The sequence below is a fragment of the Ovis canadensis genome, chromosome 7, assembly GCF_042477335.2.
Source record: "Ovis canadensis isolate MfBH-ARS-UI-01 breed Bighorn chromosome 7, ARS-UI_OviCan_v2, whole genome shotgun sequence".
NCBI lineage: Eukaryota > Metazoa > Chordata > Mammalia > Artiodactyla > Bovidae > Ovis > Ovis canadensis.
Window position 1 is genome coordinate 86,436,102 of NC_091251.1, and position 17,723 is coordinate 86,453,824.

General features: G+C 39.7%; 2 protein-coding genes across 8 annotated transcripts in view; both read left to right on the plus strand.

Moving 5' to 3' along the window:
- Positions 1–864: 864 nt before the first annotated feature.
- LOC138444237 (60S ribosome subunit biogenesis protein NIP7 homolog) lies at positions 865–1,735 on the plus strand. Its single transcript, XM_069597521.1, has 2 exons — positions 865–1,208; positions 1,576–1,735. Exons 1-2 carry the CDS (start codon positions 865–867, stop codon positions 1,733–1,735), a joined length of 504 nt encoding a protein of 167 aa, XP_069453622.1.
- Positions 1,736–15,621: 13,886 nt separating this feature from the next.
- The window catches only part of SYNE2 (spectrin repeat containing nuclear envelope protein 2), a 325,432-nt gene continuing 323,330 nt past the window's right edge, over positions 15,622–17,723 (plus strand). For 6 of the 7 annotated variants that reach the window (XM_070292472.1, XM_070292475.1, XM_070292476.1 and 3 more), the window contains exon 1: positions 15,716–15,967. The gene's annotated coding sequence lies outside the window, so the exon portion shown is untranslated. Of the gene's footprint in view, positions 15,968–17,723 lie in introns of all 7 variants that reach the window. The other variant, XM_070292474.1, reaches the window with a different exon arrangement.

Sequence of the window (17,723 nt, forward strand, 5' to 3'; positions counted from 1 at the left end):
TCAGGTTGTTTGTAGAGTTCTTATTATTCTAAGAGTTTTCTATGTCTTTGTATGTAGTTACAATAAATTCAGTTTTCATGGCTAGATGATAGTCTAAGAAAATAATTCATTTCATTAATTCATTATTTCATCTATAGACATTTGGGGACCTTTCAGCTGTCTTGCAATTATAAATAATGCCCACAGTAAGAAATGCTAAGAGAAATTCTTAAGGATAGAGGAAATGATATTAGATATAATTTCAGAAGTTTGGGAAGAAATGACTAACTCTTATTTATAGTTAACTGATTTTCAACAAGGGTGCCAAAAAAATCTGGTGGGGAAAACATGTTTTTTCCCAATGAATGGTACTGGGACATTCAGATATTCATACGTAAAAGAATGAAACTGGACCCGTGTATCACACTATATATGAAAATTAACTCAAAATTGATCATTGACCTAAATGTAAGAGCTAAAACTATAACCTTGCTGGGAAGAAAAAAAAACCTAGATTGATATCTTCTTGGCTTTAGGTTAGATGCTGGTTTCTTAATGAGACGCCAAAAACACAGCAATAAAAGGAAAAAGGGCAAATCAGACTTCATCAAAATTAAAAACTTCTGTCCTTTAAAGGAAATCATCAAAAAAAAAAAAAAAGAAAGAAAATATAACACATAGAATCAGAGAAAAAATATTTGCAAATCATGTATCAGATTAGGGACTTGTATTCAGAATGATTAAAAAAATTCAACTCAACAATAAAAGCACAAATACCTTAATTTTTAAAATGAGCTAAGTATCTCAATAGACAGTCCTCCAAAAGAGACTTGCAAATGATCAGAAAGCACATAAAAGATGCTTAACATACAAATTAAAACCACAATGAAGTTTCCATTTCAACAACTGAGGCCCGAAGAATCTGGGTTCCAAACCAGTAGGAAAATTCGGCCTCTGACTGAAGAGGAGACCCATGTAATGTTTGAGAAGACAGCAAAATTCATCAGCGAGAACCTTCAGCTACTGGTCAACAGATCCTACAGCACCTACTGTTTCAGGCTGCACAATGACCGCACAGTGTACTGTGTGAATGAGATGATCTTGAAGTTGGTCGTGGGTGTCTCTGGTGACAAGTTTGTTTTGCTTGGGAGGTACTTTGGAAAATTCCCTAAGACCCACAAGTTTCAGTTGGACATTACAGCTCTGGATTACCTAGCACCCTATGCCAAGAATGGGGCTTCCCACTTGGCACTAATGGTGAAGAACTCACCTACCAATGCAGGAGACATAGATGTGGGTTCAGTCCCTGGGTGGGGAAGATCTCCTGGAGGAGGGCATGGCCACCCACTCCAGTAGCTTGCCTGGAGAATCCCCATGGACAAAGGAGCCTGGCAGGCTGCCGTCCATAGTCCGCAGTGTCACAAAGAGTTGGACATGACTGATCAACTTAGCACTATGCCAAGAATAAAGTGTTCCTGAAACAGGGCAAGCCTTCCTGTCTGAGAACCATGAGCTGAAATCTGGACTCGGTCAAATTACTGGAAATACTTCTCAGTATTAGGGAGTCATGGGGAACTCCTTGGCAGACATCCCTTTGGCTTTTGGGGTGGCAGCAAAGTCTACACAAGACTGCAGGAGAGTAGACACCATGATTACGGTGGCATTTCATCAAGCAGACATTGGGGAGTATGTTCGGCACGAAGAGATGTTGACTTTAAACCATCACGAGGACCTGGGGCTGTGTAGAAGGGCCTAACTTTGATTCCTGTGTCTGTAGACTCCAGCATCCTGTTGAATTTTGTCAACACTATGACCTGTTCAGGGACTCCTTAATTTAATATTCACTCGATCATGGACAAATGCAAGTTGGATTCTCATACAGAAATGGCTCAAAAATGGAGTTTTGGATCTTTGTGATTGTGGAATAGAATACTGTGCTTTATATTTGAATCAGAGGGTTTCTTGTATTGAGTAACAAGTTCTAAATTGTTGGAACTGAGGACAAGATGAGCTTATTATTGTTATCTGTGATAATATTTTCCAATTGATAAGAACATAATGAATTTTCTTATTTATTAATACAATGAAAGATAGATATTGGCATATCAGAATACTAGGGCATGTCTGGAATTTTACAAATGAAATTTGGATAAAATATAAGAGCAGTTTATTCTGATGATTTTCTATATGGTAGGTGCTGTGTGGAGTGGAAGAAAAACTTGGATTCAAACAACAGTTCTCACATCTACCAGATGTATGGCCTTAGGTGGGGCATTAAACTTTAATAAGCTTAATTTCTTCAAAAAAATAGTTAAACTGTCTTCCTAAGCATAGTTCTTAGAATTAGAAATCATAACTATAAAGCACTTAGCACAGTGCCTGGCAAATGACAGGTGTTGAATAAATAGTAAAAATTATTTGTTTCTGTGATGATTCTACTGAGTATTTCTGTTACTGAGTAGGATCTTATGAATATAATTTGATTATATCTTGACTTTTACAAGCAGTTTATCAATCTTTCTTGAATGATATGATCTCATACTGAATGTTATTTTTATCACCCTGATTTCCTAAAACATAATTTCTCTTATAAATCTTTTGTTTTGTTTTTTAATTTAAAAAATTTTAAATTAAAGTATGGTTGATTTACAGTGGTGTGTTTGTTTGGGGTGTACAGTAGGGTGATTCAGATATATGTATATACATATACATAAATACATTCTAATAAATCTTTACTTACCGGACTAAACTGGATGAAAACCACTAATCAGAGACTGAAATAATAATTCAGCTCCTCCATCCTTCCCCATGCCTTCCAAAATTATTTTTAGAATTATTAAAATATTTTTTCATTTTGATGTATGGCAAAAGCCAACACAGTATTGTAAAACAATTATCCTTCAATTAAAAATAAATAAATTTTAAAAATTTTAATGAAAAATGTTACAAATTTTTTAAACTATCTGTATTGTAAGGCAGTTTCTTTAGTGAATATACTGCTTATTTTAAATTCCAAAGGTAGCGTCTCTAAAATAAAACATTTTTTAATTATCAAAAAAAAAAAAACCAACCCAACTCCACAATAAAATAGGAGTTTAACTATTTCACACACTACAATAGTTAAAGTTAAAAAGATAGACAGTAATTAGTGTTGTTGAGAATATGGAAAAACTAGAACCTTTATACATTGCTGCAGGAGTGCAAAATAGTGCAGCTACTTTGGAAAAAAATTTGGAAGTTCCTCACAACTTTTAAAATACAGAGTTACTAGATAACCTACATTTCCAGACTTACTCTAATGAGAGGCCCTGGCAAGTGACATATCATGAACATTATTTTCCTTATTTATAAAGTAAGAAAGGAGTCTGTTTGTTGATAATTTATTTCTTTTGTGTTTGTTGTATTTAGTTGCTTGGTCATGTCCAACTCTTTGTGGACTGTAGCCTGCCAGGCTCCTCTGTTTATGGGATTTTCCAAGCAAGAATATCAGAGTGGGTTGCCATTTCCTCTTTCCAGGAATCTTCCCAACCCAGGGAATCAAACCTGCAATGCAGGTGGATTCTTTACCCACTTAGCCATCATTTAACTTCAAACAATAACAACAAAAATAAAATCTTTGGCTTTTCATAGGAAAATGAAAAACCAGCTCACAGACTGGAAGAAAATATTTGCAAAATAGCACATAAGTTTGATAAATGGACTTTATAAAGAACTCTGACAACAGTACAAAGGCAAATAATCCAATTTAAAATGGACAAAAGATTTAACAGACACTTCACAAAAGATACACACACGCACATGTATGTTAAAGTCTAATCAGCAAATGAAGATGCTCAATATCACTAATCATCATGGAAATGCATATTAAAATCATTTAGATACTTGTCTTCACACCAAATGGAATGAATAACATTAAAAAAATTTATCATCATGGAAATGCATATTAAAATCATTTAGATACTTGTCTTCACACCAAATGGAATGAATAACATTAAGGTAATTGGAAATCTTGTATATTGCTTATGGAAGTATAAAATGGTACAGTCTTTTTGAAAAACAATTTCACAATTTTTAAATATAATTAAAATAAGTATATACCTATTCCATGTCCTATCAATTTCAGCCCTAGATATTTTCTTAAGAAGAATGGAAACATATGTCCGCAAAAGGACTTGTACAGTATACTTACAGTAGAATGATCTGTAATAACCCCAAGTGAAATAACCCAATGACCATCATTGTGTGATAATTCATGCAATGGAAAATTAGTTAGCAATAGAAATGAATGAACTACTGATACATGTAAAAACACAGATGAATCTCAAACACAGTAATTTCAGGGAAAGAAGCCAACACAAAAGAGTGTTTGCTGTATAATTTCATTTATATGAATTCTAGAACAGATGAAGGTAATTTATGCTGATAGAAGTCAGATCAGTGGTTGCCTGGAGGAAGGGATTGACTACAAGGGATGTAGAGGAATTTTCCAAGGTTATGTAAATGTTCTGTATTTTGATTGTGGAAATGGTAGCTCAAATATATACATTCATTTAAACACACTGAACCGCACTTAAAATTTGTGCATTTTACTCTAATCCACAGCAAAGTTTATTTAAAAAATAATGCTACTAGAAATGCTTATATGAGTCATTTTTGTACCTGCCACATACGTGTACATTTTTTACATGTTCTAGATATACATGGTATATGCCTGTAAGTGGAAATCCTCTATCTGAGAGTTTGCAACTTTACTGTTTTACAGGATAATGTGAAATTGATCTTCAAAATTATTTTTCCAACTTACACTTTTGATTTTTTACCAACTTACACACAAATGATTTTAACAACCTGCACTGGCAAGTGTTTCTATTGATTTACATCCTCATCAGCACTTGGTATTTTCTGATTTAAAGAATTTTACAGTCAATGACTAAAAATATTACCTGACTATGGTCTTGTTAAATTTTTTTTGTCATTATTAATAAGGTGGAACTTTTTTTTCATATTTATCATTTGGATTGTCTCTCCCTAAAGTTGCAGTTCAACTAGTGTGTTACTTTGTCCCCCTTTTCTCATTGATTTTATAGAATTTCTACATATATTCTGAATTCTAGATCTTTGACATGTGCTAAAAATATCTTCTTTCTGTAATGTCTTTTCACTCCTTTTAAAGTATCTTTTGATGAACAGTTCTTAGTTTTAATGTGGGCTTTTCTTTTCCTTTATGATTAGTGCTTTTTAATGCCTTCTTTAAGAAATCACTCCATATCCTGAAGTTACAAAGATATTTTCTATTTTCTTCGGAAAGTTTTATAATTTTTGTTTTCCACATCTAATCTTTAATCCAGTGTTTTAGTATGGGTAAAGCGAAGCTTACTATAGAAAAGAGAACTCAAAATGGAGGGCTTAAAGAATGTAGACTTTTTTCCCTTTCAGCTTTAAAGTGGGCCTTGTCCACCATGCCCCCCTCCTTCCCTGAGCAGGGATGGAACCTACGCCCCCTGCAGTGGAAGTGCAGAGTTCTAACCACTGGGCCACCACGGAAGTCCCAAAGTGGACATTTTAGTCTGGAGACTGGTTTTGTTTTGTTGAGTCATTGGGGGCCCAGTTTCAGACGGTGTCTCCAGCGGTGCTCAGTGCCATTGCTCTGCTGTGTGTGCTCAGTTGGACCCACTCTTTGCGGCCCCATGGACTGTGCCCGCCAGGCTCCTCAGCCTATGGAATTTTCCAGGCAAGAATGCTGAAATGGGTTGCCATACCCTTCTCCAGGGGATCTTCCCCATCTGGGGACTGAACCTGTTTGCGTTTCCGGCCTTGGCAGGCGAGTTCTTTACCACTGAGCCACCATGGGAAGCCATGGCAAGATATATCCCTTCACTTTAAGTCTCCTTTAAGTAGTCGCTGTAAAAAGGAGACATTGCTGCTAGGATTAAGGAACAAAATGGAAGAGAGAGCATGGATAGAACCTGGGGACTTGCAGGAGGGGCTCCCACAGGCCTTACCCAGTCCCCCAGAGGAGAGAGTCCACGGCTGCGACCTCAAGGGGGCGCCATGGAGCTGGTCCTTGGATGCTGAGCACTGCTCCTGCTCAGATGTCTAGGGGGCCGGTACCAAGACTGGTGTTGGGACTTCTGGGAGGAAGGTGCCAAGGCTTTGAAGCTGTGCGCAGCAATAGAAGCGGGACGCTGGAGGTACAGCTGTTCTTGTGCTGCTCAGAAGTTCTGACTGCGACTGGAAGCGGGAGGCAAGCCCCTTCTCCCTTCTCCTGCCTTCCTATCTCTGTCTCTCACGGACAAAACCTGAAAGAAATCGTCGGGCAGGGGAATAAACAGTGCTGCTATTTGTGGAAAACCTTGTACATATGTTGTTTTGTCTTTGTGGAGATATCTCCTCAGGGTAAATTCTTAGAGGGATTGTATGTCGCTTTGCTAGAGATTGCCATGTTTTTCTCCATATGACGTTGACCCATTTTGTACTGTCAGCAACAACCCGTGAAAGTATTCGTGCACAGAGCCACAGGAAGAGAGTACATTGTCAAACTTCTGCCAAACTAATAGATTCTAAATGATTTTACAGTAGAATTTTAGTTCAGATTTCTTTTATGAAGTTTGAGCATTGTCTCCTATGTTTGAGATCCCTTTATATATCTTTTTCTGTGAATTGTCTGTTCCTGTCTCTTGGCCATGTTTGTATCGGATTTTGATAATTTTACTTGTATATATTAGGACAAATAGCCCTTTAATTTCATGTGAGTAGTAATAGTTCCTCCCAGTCTGTCATTTATCTTTTGACTTTGCTTATCAACTTAACTCCAGAAAAAAATCATGTTAGTACCATTATGAAACTGACATATTTATATATTAATTTTAAGGAAAATTAACATCTTAATTTTATTTGCCTTATCCAAGAACATAAGATCCTTTTCATTTGTTCAAGATTACTATTGTGATTTCAAGAGTATTTTAAAGATTTTTCTCATATAAGTTTGCATATTTCTGGTTGTTTACTGTTTAGTATTTTAAATTTTGTTGCTTTTGTAAAGAAGGTTTACTTTTACATTGTCTTCTATCTTACTCTTTGATATGTCTGAAGGGTAATATTTTTTGTATGTTAACTTAAAATTTAGCAACCATTATTGAATCCTTTAACGTTTGTGTTAAATTCCTTGGATCTTATATGTTTAGTCTAAAAACATTGGCAAGTGTAATTTAACTTCTTTATTTCCAGATTTTGTGCCTTTAATTGAATTGTTTTATTGCACTGGCTAATCTCCATTAAAGCAGTAAGTTACAGTGGAGATAGTGAGCATCTTTGTTTTGTTCTTGACCTTTAGTAGGAATGCCTCTGATGTTTCCCCAGTAACATGCTGTGATATATTTTGTTATTTTACTACGTTAGGGAGTATCCATCAATTTCTATTTTATCGAGTTCATTTTTTAAAACAGAAGAAAAGATGTGGAATTGTATAAAAAGCCTTTTTAGCAAATGTGGAAATAATCTTAGCATTTTCCTCCTTGTATCTATTAATATGATAAATTATATTAATGGCTTCCTTAATATTGAACAATCCTTGTATTCCTAGAATAAACCCATCTTGGTCATAAAGTTTGAGTTTAAAAAAATTCTTTTAAGAGACTTTATTTTTTACAGCAGTTTTAGGTTCACACAATATTGAAAGGAAGGAATAGAGATTTCCCATATACTCCCTGCACCACAGACACAAAGCCTCCCCCACTATCAGCATCCTCCACCTGAGTGGAACATCTGTTACAATCAAATGAACCTACACTGACATATCATTATTGCTCAAAGTCCATAGTTAACATGAGGGTTCATTCTTGGCTTTGTACATTCTATAGGTTTGGACAAATGTGTAATGATATGTACCCACTATTATAGTATCATACAGAAGAGTTTCACTGCCCTAAAATTTTATATATCACCAATTTACTCCTGTCTCCTCCAATCCTTGGAAACCACTGATCCTTTTATTTTCTCCATAATTTTGCCTTTTCCAAAAGGTCATGTAGTTGGACTTGTACAGTATGTAACCTTTTCAGATTAACTTCTTTCACTTAATAATAAACATTTAAGATTTCTCTGTGTCTTTTCTTGACTTATTAGTTTCTTCCTTTTTTAGCACTGAATAATATTCCATTGTCTGGATATATCACAGGTTATATATCCATTCACCTACTGAGGACATCTTAGTTGCCTTCATGTTTTGGCAATTATGAATAAAGATGCTGTAAACATTTATGTGCAGATTTTTGTGTGGATATAAGTTTTCAGCCCATTTGGATACATACCAACTGGTGAATTGCATGAAGTATCTTTTTAATGTGCTTTTGTATTCTGTTGCTGATGATGCTGACTTAAAATTCTTTACATTTATATACATAAATGAGAATGGTGCAGTATTTGCCTATTTTGGAACTGATGTTATGCTGGCTTTGTAAAAACAATTGGGAATGTTTTCTTCTTTTAAAATGCTCTGAATCACTATACATAACAATTAAATAACAGCTCTTTGTGGATTTAGAATTTCCTTGTGAAACCATCTGGGCCTGGCACTTTTTGTGTGTCAGGAGACATTACTTTGCCAACAAAGGTCCGTCTAGTCAAGGCTGTGGTTTTTCCAGTAGTCATGTATGGATGTGAGAGTTGGACTGTGAAGAAAGCTGAGCGCCGAAGAATTGATGTTTTTGAACTGTGGTGTTGGAAAAGACTCCTGAGAGTTTCCTGGACTGCAAGGAGATCCAACCAGTCCATTCTGAAGGAGATCAGCCCTGGGTGTTCTTTGGAAGGACTGATGCTAAAACTGAAACTCCAATGCTTTGGCCACCTCATGCGAAGAGTTGACTCATTGGAAAAGACTCTGATGCTGGGAGGGATTGCGGTCAGGAGGAGAAGGGGACGACAGAGGATGAGATGGCTGGATGGCATCACTGACTCGATGGATGCGAGTCTGAGTGAACTCCAGGTATTGGTGATGGACAGGGAGGCCTGGCATGCTGCAATTCATGGGGTCGCAAAGAGCCGGACAAGACTGAGTGACTGAACTGAACTGAACTGAACTGAGTTTTTTGATATCTTTAGTTTTTAGAATAAAACTGACTAGTGTAGGCTTCTTACCTTTACTGGGATTAATTTTGGCATATTGTAATTTGCATTAAATCTAGGTTTTCAAATGTATTTTTGCAATACTATGAAAATAATTATATCAACAACTTCAAATATGCAGATCCATCACTTCAGTTCAGTCGCTCAGTCATGTCCGACTCTTTGTGACCCCATGGACTGCAGCATGCCAGGCCTCCCTGTCTATTACAAACTCCTGGAGTTTACTCAAACTCACATCCATTGAGTCGGTGATGCCATCCAATCATCTCATCCTCTGTTGTCCCCTTCTCCTCCTGCCTTTAGTCTTTCCCAGCATCAGAATCTTTTCAAATAAGTCAGTGCTTCACATCAGGTGGCCAAACTATTGGAGTTTCAGCTTCAGCATCAGTCCTTCCAATGAATATTCAGGATTGGTTTCCTTTAGGATGGACTGTGGATCGCCTTACTGTCCAAGGGACTCTCAAAATTCTTCTCCAACACCACAGTTCAAAAGCATCAATTCTTCAGCACTCAGCTTTCTTTACAGTCCAACTCTCACATCCGTACATGACTACTGGAAAAGCCATAGCTTTGACTAGATGGACCTTTGTTGGCAAAGTAATGCCTCTGCTTTTGAATATGCTGTCTAGGTTGGTCATAACTTTTCTTCCAAGGAGCAAGCGTCTTTTAATTTCATGGCTGCAATCACCATCTGCAGTGATTTTGGAGCCCCCCAAAATAAAAGTTTGTCACTGTTTCTGTTGTTTCCCCATCTATTTGCCATGAAGTGATGGGACCAGATGCCATGATCTTAGTTTTCTGAATGTTGAGTTTTAAGCCAACTTTTTCACTCTCCTCTTTCACTTTCATCAAGAGGCTCTTTAGTTCTTCTTCACTTTCTGCCATAAGGGTGGTGTAATCTGCATATCTGAGGTTATTGATATTTCTTCTGGCAATCTTGATTCCAGCTTGTGCTTCCAGCCCAGCGTTTCTCATGATGTATTCTGCATATAAGTTAAATAAGCAGGGTGACACTATACAGCCTTGATGTACTCCTTTCCTGATTTGGAACCAGTCTGTTGTTCCATGTCATGTCTAGTTCTAACTGTTGCTTCCTGACCTGCATACAGATTTCTCAAGAGGCAGGTCAGGTGGTCTGGTATTCCCATCTCTTCAAGAATTTTCCACAGTTTATTGTGATCCATACAGTCAAAGGCTTTGGCCTTGTCAATAAAGTAGAAGTAGATGGTTTTCTGGAACTCTTGCTTTTTCAATGATCCAACAAATGTTGGCAATTTGATCTCTGGTTTCTCTGCCTTTTCTAAATCCACCTTGAACAGGTGATACCACTCTAATGGCAGAAAGTGAAGAGGAAATAAAGAGCCTCTTGATGAGGTTGAAAGAGGAGAGTGAAAAAGCTTTCTTAAAACTCAACATTCAAAACACTAAGATCTTGACATTTGGTCCCATCACTTCATGGCAAATTGAAGGGGAAAAAGTGGAAACAGTGGCAGATTTTATTTTCTTGGGCTCCAAAATCAGTGATTACAGCCATGAAATTAAAAAAGACTTGCTCCTTGAATGAAAAGCTATGACAAACCTAAACAGCATATTGAAAAGCAGAGACATCACTTTGCTGACAAAGGTCTGTATAGTCAAATCTATGGCTTTTTCAATAGTTGTGTATGGGTATGAGAATCGGACCATTAAAACTGAAGAATTGATGCTTTTGAACTGTGCTGCTGGAGAAGACTCTTGAGAGTCCCATGCACAGCAAGGAGACCAAATCAGTCAATCTTAAAGCAACCCTAAATATTCATTGGAAGGACTGATGCTGAAGCTGAAGCTCTAATACTTTGGCCACCTGATGTAAAGAGCCAACTCATGGAAAAAGACCCTGATGCTGGGAAGATTGAGGGCAAGAGAAGGGGGCAACAGAGGATGAAATGGAATGAGTTTGAGCAAACTCTGGGAGATGGTGAAGGATAGGGAAGCCTGGTGTGCTGCAGTCCATGGTGTCACAAAGAGTCGGACACAGCTTTGTGACTGAACACCGAATAACAATGTAAGTTTTTGTTTCTAAAACCCCTTAGATTTCTTATATTGAATGTTTATGCTTTCTTCCCTCTTTTCTGGAATAGGTTCATTACTGGTCTGTCAATAAAATATTTTTTATTTTCCAATCAGCATGTGTTGACTGTTTATTGGTCCTACTGGTTCTCTGTATTCAACCTCATTGCTTTTATCTTTATTTTCTTCCTCTGCTTTTCTTTGCTTTAGGTTTTCATGTTAGAGATAGAATTCATTTATTCTCATTGTATAAATATTTGAAAGCTATAAAATTTTTACTAATCACTAACTTGTTTTTATAGATTCTAATATTATTGTTTCTATTAGCATTATTTTTTGGAAATGATTTGAGTTTATGTTGTACTTTACCCTTTTCTAACACTTCTTTAATAGTATACTTTAAAATATTCACATGGGAAAGACTGTTTTCTGATTTTGTTATCAATTTTTAGTTTTATTATGGTATTTATTGCCATTATTGTCTAACCTAAATACTATTTGCATGATTTTTACTTTTTTCTACTATTGAGGAGTTCTTTGTGACATAATACAAAGCCAATTTTCATGACTGAGTCTATATGTGCTTTAAAAAAGTATATTTTCTATTTTTGAGGTTAAATTTGAATATGTCAATAATGCCTACCTTATTTATTACATTGTTTAGCTTTTCAATATCTGTGCTTAATTTGCTCCATTAGACTTGTCTTTCCTTGAGAGAGATATATTGATGTCTTTTATTTTTATTTATTTATTTTTAATTATGAGCTGAATGGTGTGACTAATTTGATGCTGTGCTTTTGAGAGTAAAACAAAAAAGATGTACAACAGGATTTCTCTAAATGATACCTTTATTTCTGCTGAAAACTTTTCTAGGTTCTAATCCAGGAATTGCTACTACTAGTTTTATGCCATTAGGGAAATCTTTTTCTCTAGAGGCTCAATCTTCTTTTATGTAAAATGAGGTGAGCAATAGAATATTTTTTTAACCCAACACTTTGCTTTGCCAGTTCGATAAAAGTGCTTTTGAAATAGTACCTTTCTAAGTCCCACTGTTATTTACTAAAGTTATTGTAATCATAGCTATCATTTGTTGAGTGCCTACTGCATGCAAGCTTCCATGCTTAGCACTTTACATAAACAACTTCACTGGATCATAGCACATTTGTTTTTTCTTCAAACTGTAGAATATTGAATAGGGAGAAATTCTATTGACTGGCTCACTATTTTAGGAGACTGTCTATTGCATACCTTGGCAGAACACACTTGCATGTTGTTGGAAACACCTTTCTACTTGAAGCAGGACAATGGTCAGAAAGATCAGGTTGGTCCAGGGAGCAATTAGCCAACATTTATTTGTTAGTTTCCGGATTTGGCAGGAAACAAGACCAGAATGAGATAAGGAGCTCAGGCCTTTACAGGGTGTGATTGGACTCTTAGACAAAGAAACAGAGCCCTTTTCCTGGCCAGCTATTTTCATCCCAGGCTTACACATGTGCTTCTAGTGTGGTAAAAATACTGTAGCAAAAGATTGGTCCTTGCAGTGGGCAGAGTTAACATCTTAACAAATTGTTTAGTTATATATCAATCTCCTGATATCTTTAGTGGTAACACTGTTAATAAGATAGAAGTAAGTGGTAACATTGTCTTACCCTGCCTTAGTGTAATATCTGCCTCTTGGCCTAGAGATACTTTGTGTTGTTCTTAAATTCACTTAACCATCAGGCCAATCATTTAGCATCATGATCTGCTATTGCCATCATGTTGATAAATACATGTAGAGACTCAGTTACTAATAAACTTGTATTCCTCCTTGAAAAATGTAGATGCAGCCCATAATCCTTCTCAACCTGTTACCCAAGTATCAGCCTAGAATTTACTTCTGGTATAAAATCTGTTGCCTTTCTTATTCAGGCACTCTGGATGCAAAGACAAGGGACTCACAGTCTAGTGTGGGGTGCAAAATGTAAACAATAACTCTCCTTCAAAGAGGAGTCGCTGCCTAACTTAGACAGAGGTGACTAGTTCCTTTAATGGCATCAGGATGTCCAACTCACCTGAATGCCTCAGATCAAGTTTTCTGTCTTGCTCTGTTCAATGTGCCAGCATATTTTGAATGTCTGCCTCAGTAGTTCTCACCACATGCCACAGCATGTTTGTGTGCCTAGTCACAGATGTGCTTTGTTTGATCAATTTGCAAAACCTGTGCTTCCCACAGTTGGAGCTAGCAAAGTCTCTCAGGTGGCTGTTGAGGTGGGTGGATCTTTTGCTATAAATATTAAGGCCTGATGTAAATAATAGCTAAGACACATGACATGACATCATGCTGTGTTATTGTACGGTATCTGTGTTTCGGTGCATGGGAGAATGTGGGCATAGCTGGGTTCATGGCAGCCCTTATTCTGCCAGTCAGAGATATAAGCATACGAGCCATCCGTTCACACACCTCGTATTATATTTCAAAAGAGCCAGGTGTGTCTCTGTATGGCTTAGCATTACATTTTATTTTTGTTTCAAAATGTGGAGGACCTGTCTCAGTGCTCTTGCCCTTAGTCTAATTTGTGGATTTAAAAGTATATATTAATATCTAAATTGGCATGGCTAGGAGATGCTACAGGTAATAAAAGGCTCTAATTGGGGGTTCAGTTCAGTTCAGTTGCTCAGTCATGTCCGACTCTTTGAGACCCCACGAATCGCAGCACGCCAGGCCTCCCTGTCCGTCACCATCTCCTGGAATTCACTCAGACTCACGTCCATCGAGTCCGTGATGCCATCCAGCCATCTCATCCTGGGTCGTCCCCTTCTCCTCCTGCCCCCAATCTCTCCCAGCATCAGTCTTTTCCAATGAGTCAACTCTTCACATGAGGTGTCCAAAGTACTGGAGCTTCAGCTTTAGCATCATTCCTTCCAAAGAAATCCCAGGGTTGATCTCCTTCAGAATGGACTGGTTGGATCTCCTTGCAGTCCAAGGGACCCTCAAGAGTCTTCTCCAACACCACAGTTCAACCGCATCTCTGAAAACACTTTGAGACACTTTATTCTGGATTATTTTAAGTGGACTGGATACAGTATGGAATATGGAACAACAGTCCTTTCACTTTGAGGACTTTTAATCTAGATGCCTGGAAGGGAACAATAATGAAGTTATCTTCCCCAGAGACTGTTTCCGTGATGATTTTGCAGCATTTATTATAAAAGAAGCAATCAACATAAAATAGAAACAAATTGAATAGAAGAGAGAAGGAAAATAGCAGACAATGCTTTGTGGACAATTTCATTAATCCTGGAGACCTGCTCCACCCCAAGGTGGATTTGCATGTATTACATCAGGCAAAATGGTGCTACAGGAAAGATACACCAGGACAAAAAAAATCTTCTTGTTATATAGACCACTGCTGTGAACCAAGGCGTTAATAATAAATAATGCAGACCTATATAGTCCAAGAAGAGAAGTGATACTATCAGAACTATTATCTTGGAATACAAGGATTGGTAGTGTGCTGTAGATTGTGCAGTAAATTGGTAGTATGCCGTTTTTTTTAAGAGTTAAGCTATTATCAAAATAATGTGCTTTTAAAATAACTTACCCAAATCACCCTGCTACAGAGGTACAGCTGTTTGAAATAACTGTCCCAAATTGTGGGTGCGATTTTCAGCTAATTTTTTCCATGTTAACTGAATGCATTATCAAACCTCTTAATCTCTGCTTCTTACCATTTAGTTTGGGTCATAAGCACCAAATTTAACTAAGTAATCCAAGCAAGTAATCCAAACCATATAATACATATGAACTTGGACTTCTTATAAAAAATAAATTTGCAACACAAACTCTAGGTAGAGAAATACTTTAAAGTCACTGCTTCTTCGTGTGATGATAGGGAGTTGATACAATACCTTTCATTTAGGACCTCCAGTGCCTTAGTAATAATACTATAACAGCAGCACAGGAGGTAAGTGGGAGTCAACTGACATCATCCTGAGTCCAAAGGCATTGAGTAATTTGCTGGAAAATTAAACTGACACTTGCAGTTTGGATTCCTGAGGATTCAGTGTCGACTGAGTATCAGACCTGAGAGTTATGTTTCGGTGTAAGGTTGAGGCTGTTCTCCACTCCCCAGCTTCCAGGAAGGAGGGACCCTGCATTCTGCATTAAAAACAAGCGCCTCATCTTCCCGCCAGGTGACACTGAGGTCTGGACCACGCTATAGGAAATAACTGAACCAGATCTTAAAGGCCATCTAATCCAAATTTCTCGTTTTACAAAGGGTCCATAAACGTTTACGGATTTGATCAAGGTCTGGTAGCTAATTCGCAGATCTGCTTTCCTTACTTCCACTTCCAAGACCTAGGAGTCCTAGAATGTTAGAGAAGTTTCTAGCTGAAATCGACCCGAAAAGCTTATCTGAGGGAGTGTGTGACGTTCTCCCCACCCTCGGTGGTGGTGAACCTGCATTCTGAGTTAGCGTGTCCCTCAGAGCCACTCTGATGTTCCAGAACGTGGAAGGAAAGTTGCCAGTCCTGGGCTGCGGCAGGGCGTGCGGGGGGAGGTGGCTGCTCCTCCTCCGGCGCTCGCGGGCGGGCTCGACACTGGCCACCGAGCGGCGAGAGCGGGACTCGGCGGCGGGCGGGGAAGGCGCGGGGCGTGGTTTGCAGCTTTCCGAGCGCCAAGGAGCCGAGCGCGCTCTGCTGCGCCCCGAGCCTTCCGCTGGACCAAAGAAGCGAGCGGGAGACCGAGCAAAAGGCGCGATCGAAGGAGCAGGGCGAGCGGGGCGCTGACCCGGGCTGGCCGCAGCCCGCGCCCTCTCCGGGCCGGCAGCGGGTGAGCGCGGGGGCGGCGGCGGCGGGGCCCCCGCACCCCGGTGCGCCCCAGAGGGAGCGGACTGGGGCGAAGAGGGAGGAAGAACGGGAGGGAGGGAAAGGGGCGGGGGCCAGGGAAAGCCAGGTCCCTGAGCTGAGGGAGGGGGCGGCAAGAGACGGGACCCGACCCACTGCGGGGGTCCGAACCGGGCCCCGGGAAACTTTGCCCGGCTGGAAGAGCGGGGTGCGTGGAGGGCGCCGCAAACTTGTCAGCGGGCGGGGCGCTCCGGGGATTGGAGCGAGCGCCAGCGGGTGGCGTTTGTCTCTCCGGCTTCTTTGTGTCACCTCCGGTCCCCAGCCCGCCGGTCCGCCCGCCTGGGAAAGGGGCTGCGCGGGGGGCTCGGCCCGGATCCACCCGCCGCCCCCGTCGGGCCCAGGCCGGGGGACCTAGCAGTCGGCTGATTGTTTTCGTTCCTCGCGTCACGCTTGGGCGGGAAAGATTTTGAACGCAGCGTGAGCTAGAAGGCAGAGAGCAGCGGCGCGGAGATTGCCAGATAGGGGGGCGGCGCGAGGCTCGCCCAGGGTCCCCCAAGACTGGCGGGCGGGGATCCGCCGGCCCCCGCACTCGAGGAACCGCGGCGGCCGAGCGCCTCCGCGGCGTGGGCCGCTCGAACGGCTCGGCTTGTATATTCCGAAAAGATTGCCTGGGGTCTTTGTTGTCTGCAATTGCCTTGCGCGTCTGACGGTAGCACCTTCTCCTTGTGAGGTTGTTTTTCTTCTGTTAAAAAAAAGAGTGAGGGGAGACTTGTGTGAAATCAGTGCTATTCCAAACAACGTTAACCACCCTCTTTGATGGAGGTTGAGGAGTCCTGTGTAACCTTTGCCTTTGTGGGAGCCTGTTATTTCCGAAAGTTATTATTTTCCCCTTCCCTAGTGAAAGGGAGCGTCTGAGCGAGATGCCAGCAGGCACGATTGTGTACATGCACCGGCAAGTCAGAGCCAAAGCCAGGAGGTTCTTTCCAGCCGCTCTAAACTTTGGCATCGCCTTTTTAAAAAAAGTTTGATTTCAAACAGCTTTCACCTGCTTTTCTAAAAGTTCCAGCGCTTCGAAGAACTCCTTGCAGATATTTTGTGGTTGTGCTAGGATGAGTTCGACCACTTTTAGGGTTGGGGTTAAACACCCGAACCACACCTGGCCCGTTCACCACTCAGGTCCTTGCCCTTGAGCCGTTGTAAACATCATCGGGGTGAGTGTTCACCTTTTATGAGATGGAACATTTGGTGTGTTTTTATACTTTAATGCATGACTCTTTCTTTCCTTACCTTTCCTTTCTGGAAAAGTCTCTTGAGACTCTCCAGGACTCTTCTTGAGATAATTAACTGATTGGCCTTAGCTGTGCCATTACACCCCCCACCCCCGGAAGCACCCGAGGGAGAAGAGAACAGGTGTAATCCTCATTAAGTTTTTTTTTTTTTTTCCCCTATGGTGAAGATTCTGGAGATGTCAAAATAAGCAAAAAATGTAAATCCTGAGTTTTCTGTCCATATATTTAAGTTCACGAGCTCTATTTGAAGTCACAAAAATCAAAATCAAACCAGCTTAACCTTGGCTCTAACTTGTACGTTGATTGTTTTTGTTTTTTTAATCATTTGAATAAGTTTACCCAGTTAGAAATTTTACAAGCATTTCAGTGCTCGTCCTAAGTGTGTTTGCAGGATATTGCAGTATGCTTAAAGAACTGAGTCAGAGTGGGATTATTCTTGGGTCATGCCCTTAA

Excerpts from the sequence above, each read along its gene's own strand:
- LOC138444237 (XM_069597521.1), top strand. The coding sequence starts at position 865 with ATGAAGTTTCCATTTCAACAACTGAGGCCCGAAGAATCTGGGTTCCAA. Across the intron at positions 1,209-1,575 it reads TACCTAGCACCCTATGCCAA|GGCTTTTGGGGTGGCAGCAA; the intron begins GAATGGGGCTTC and ends AGACATCCCTTT.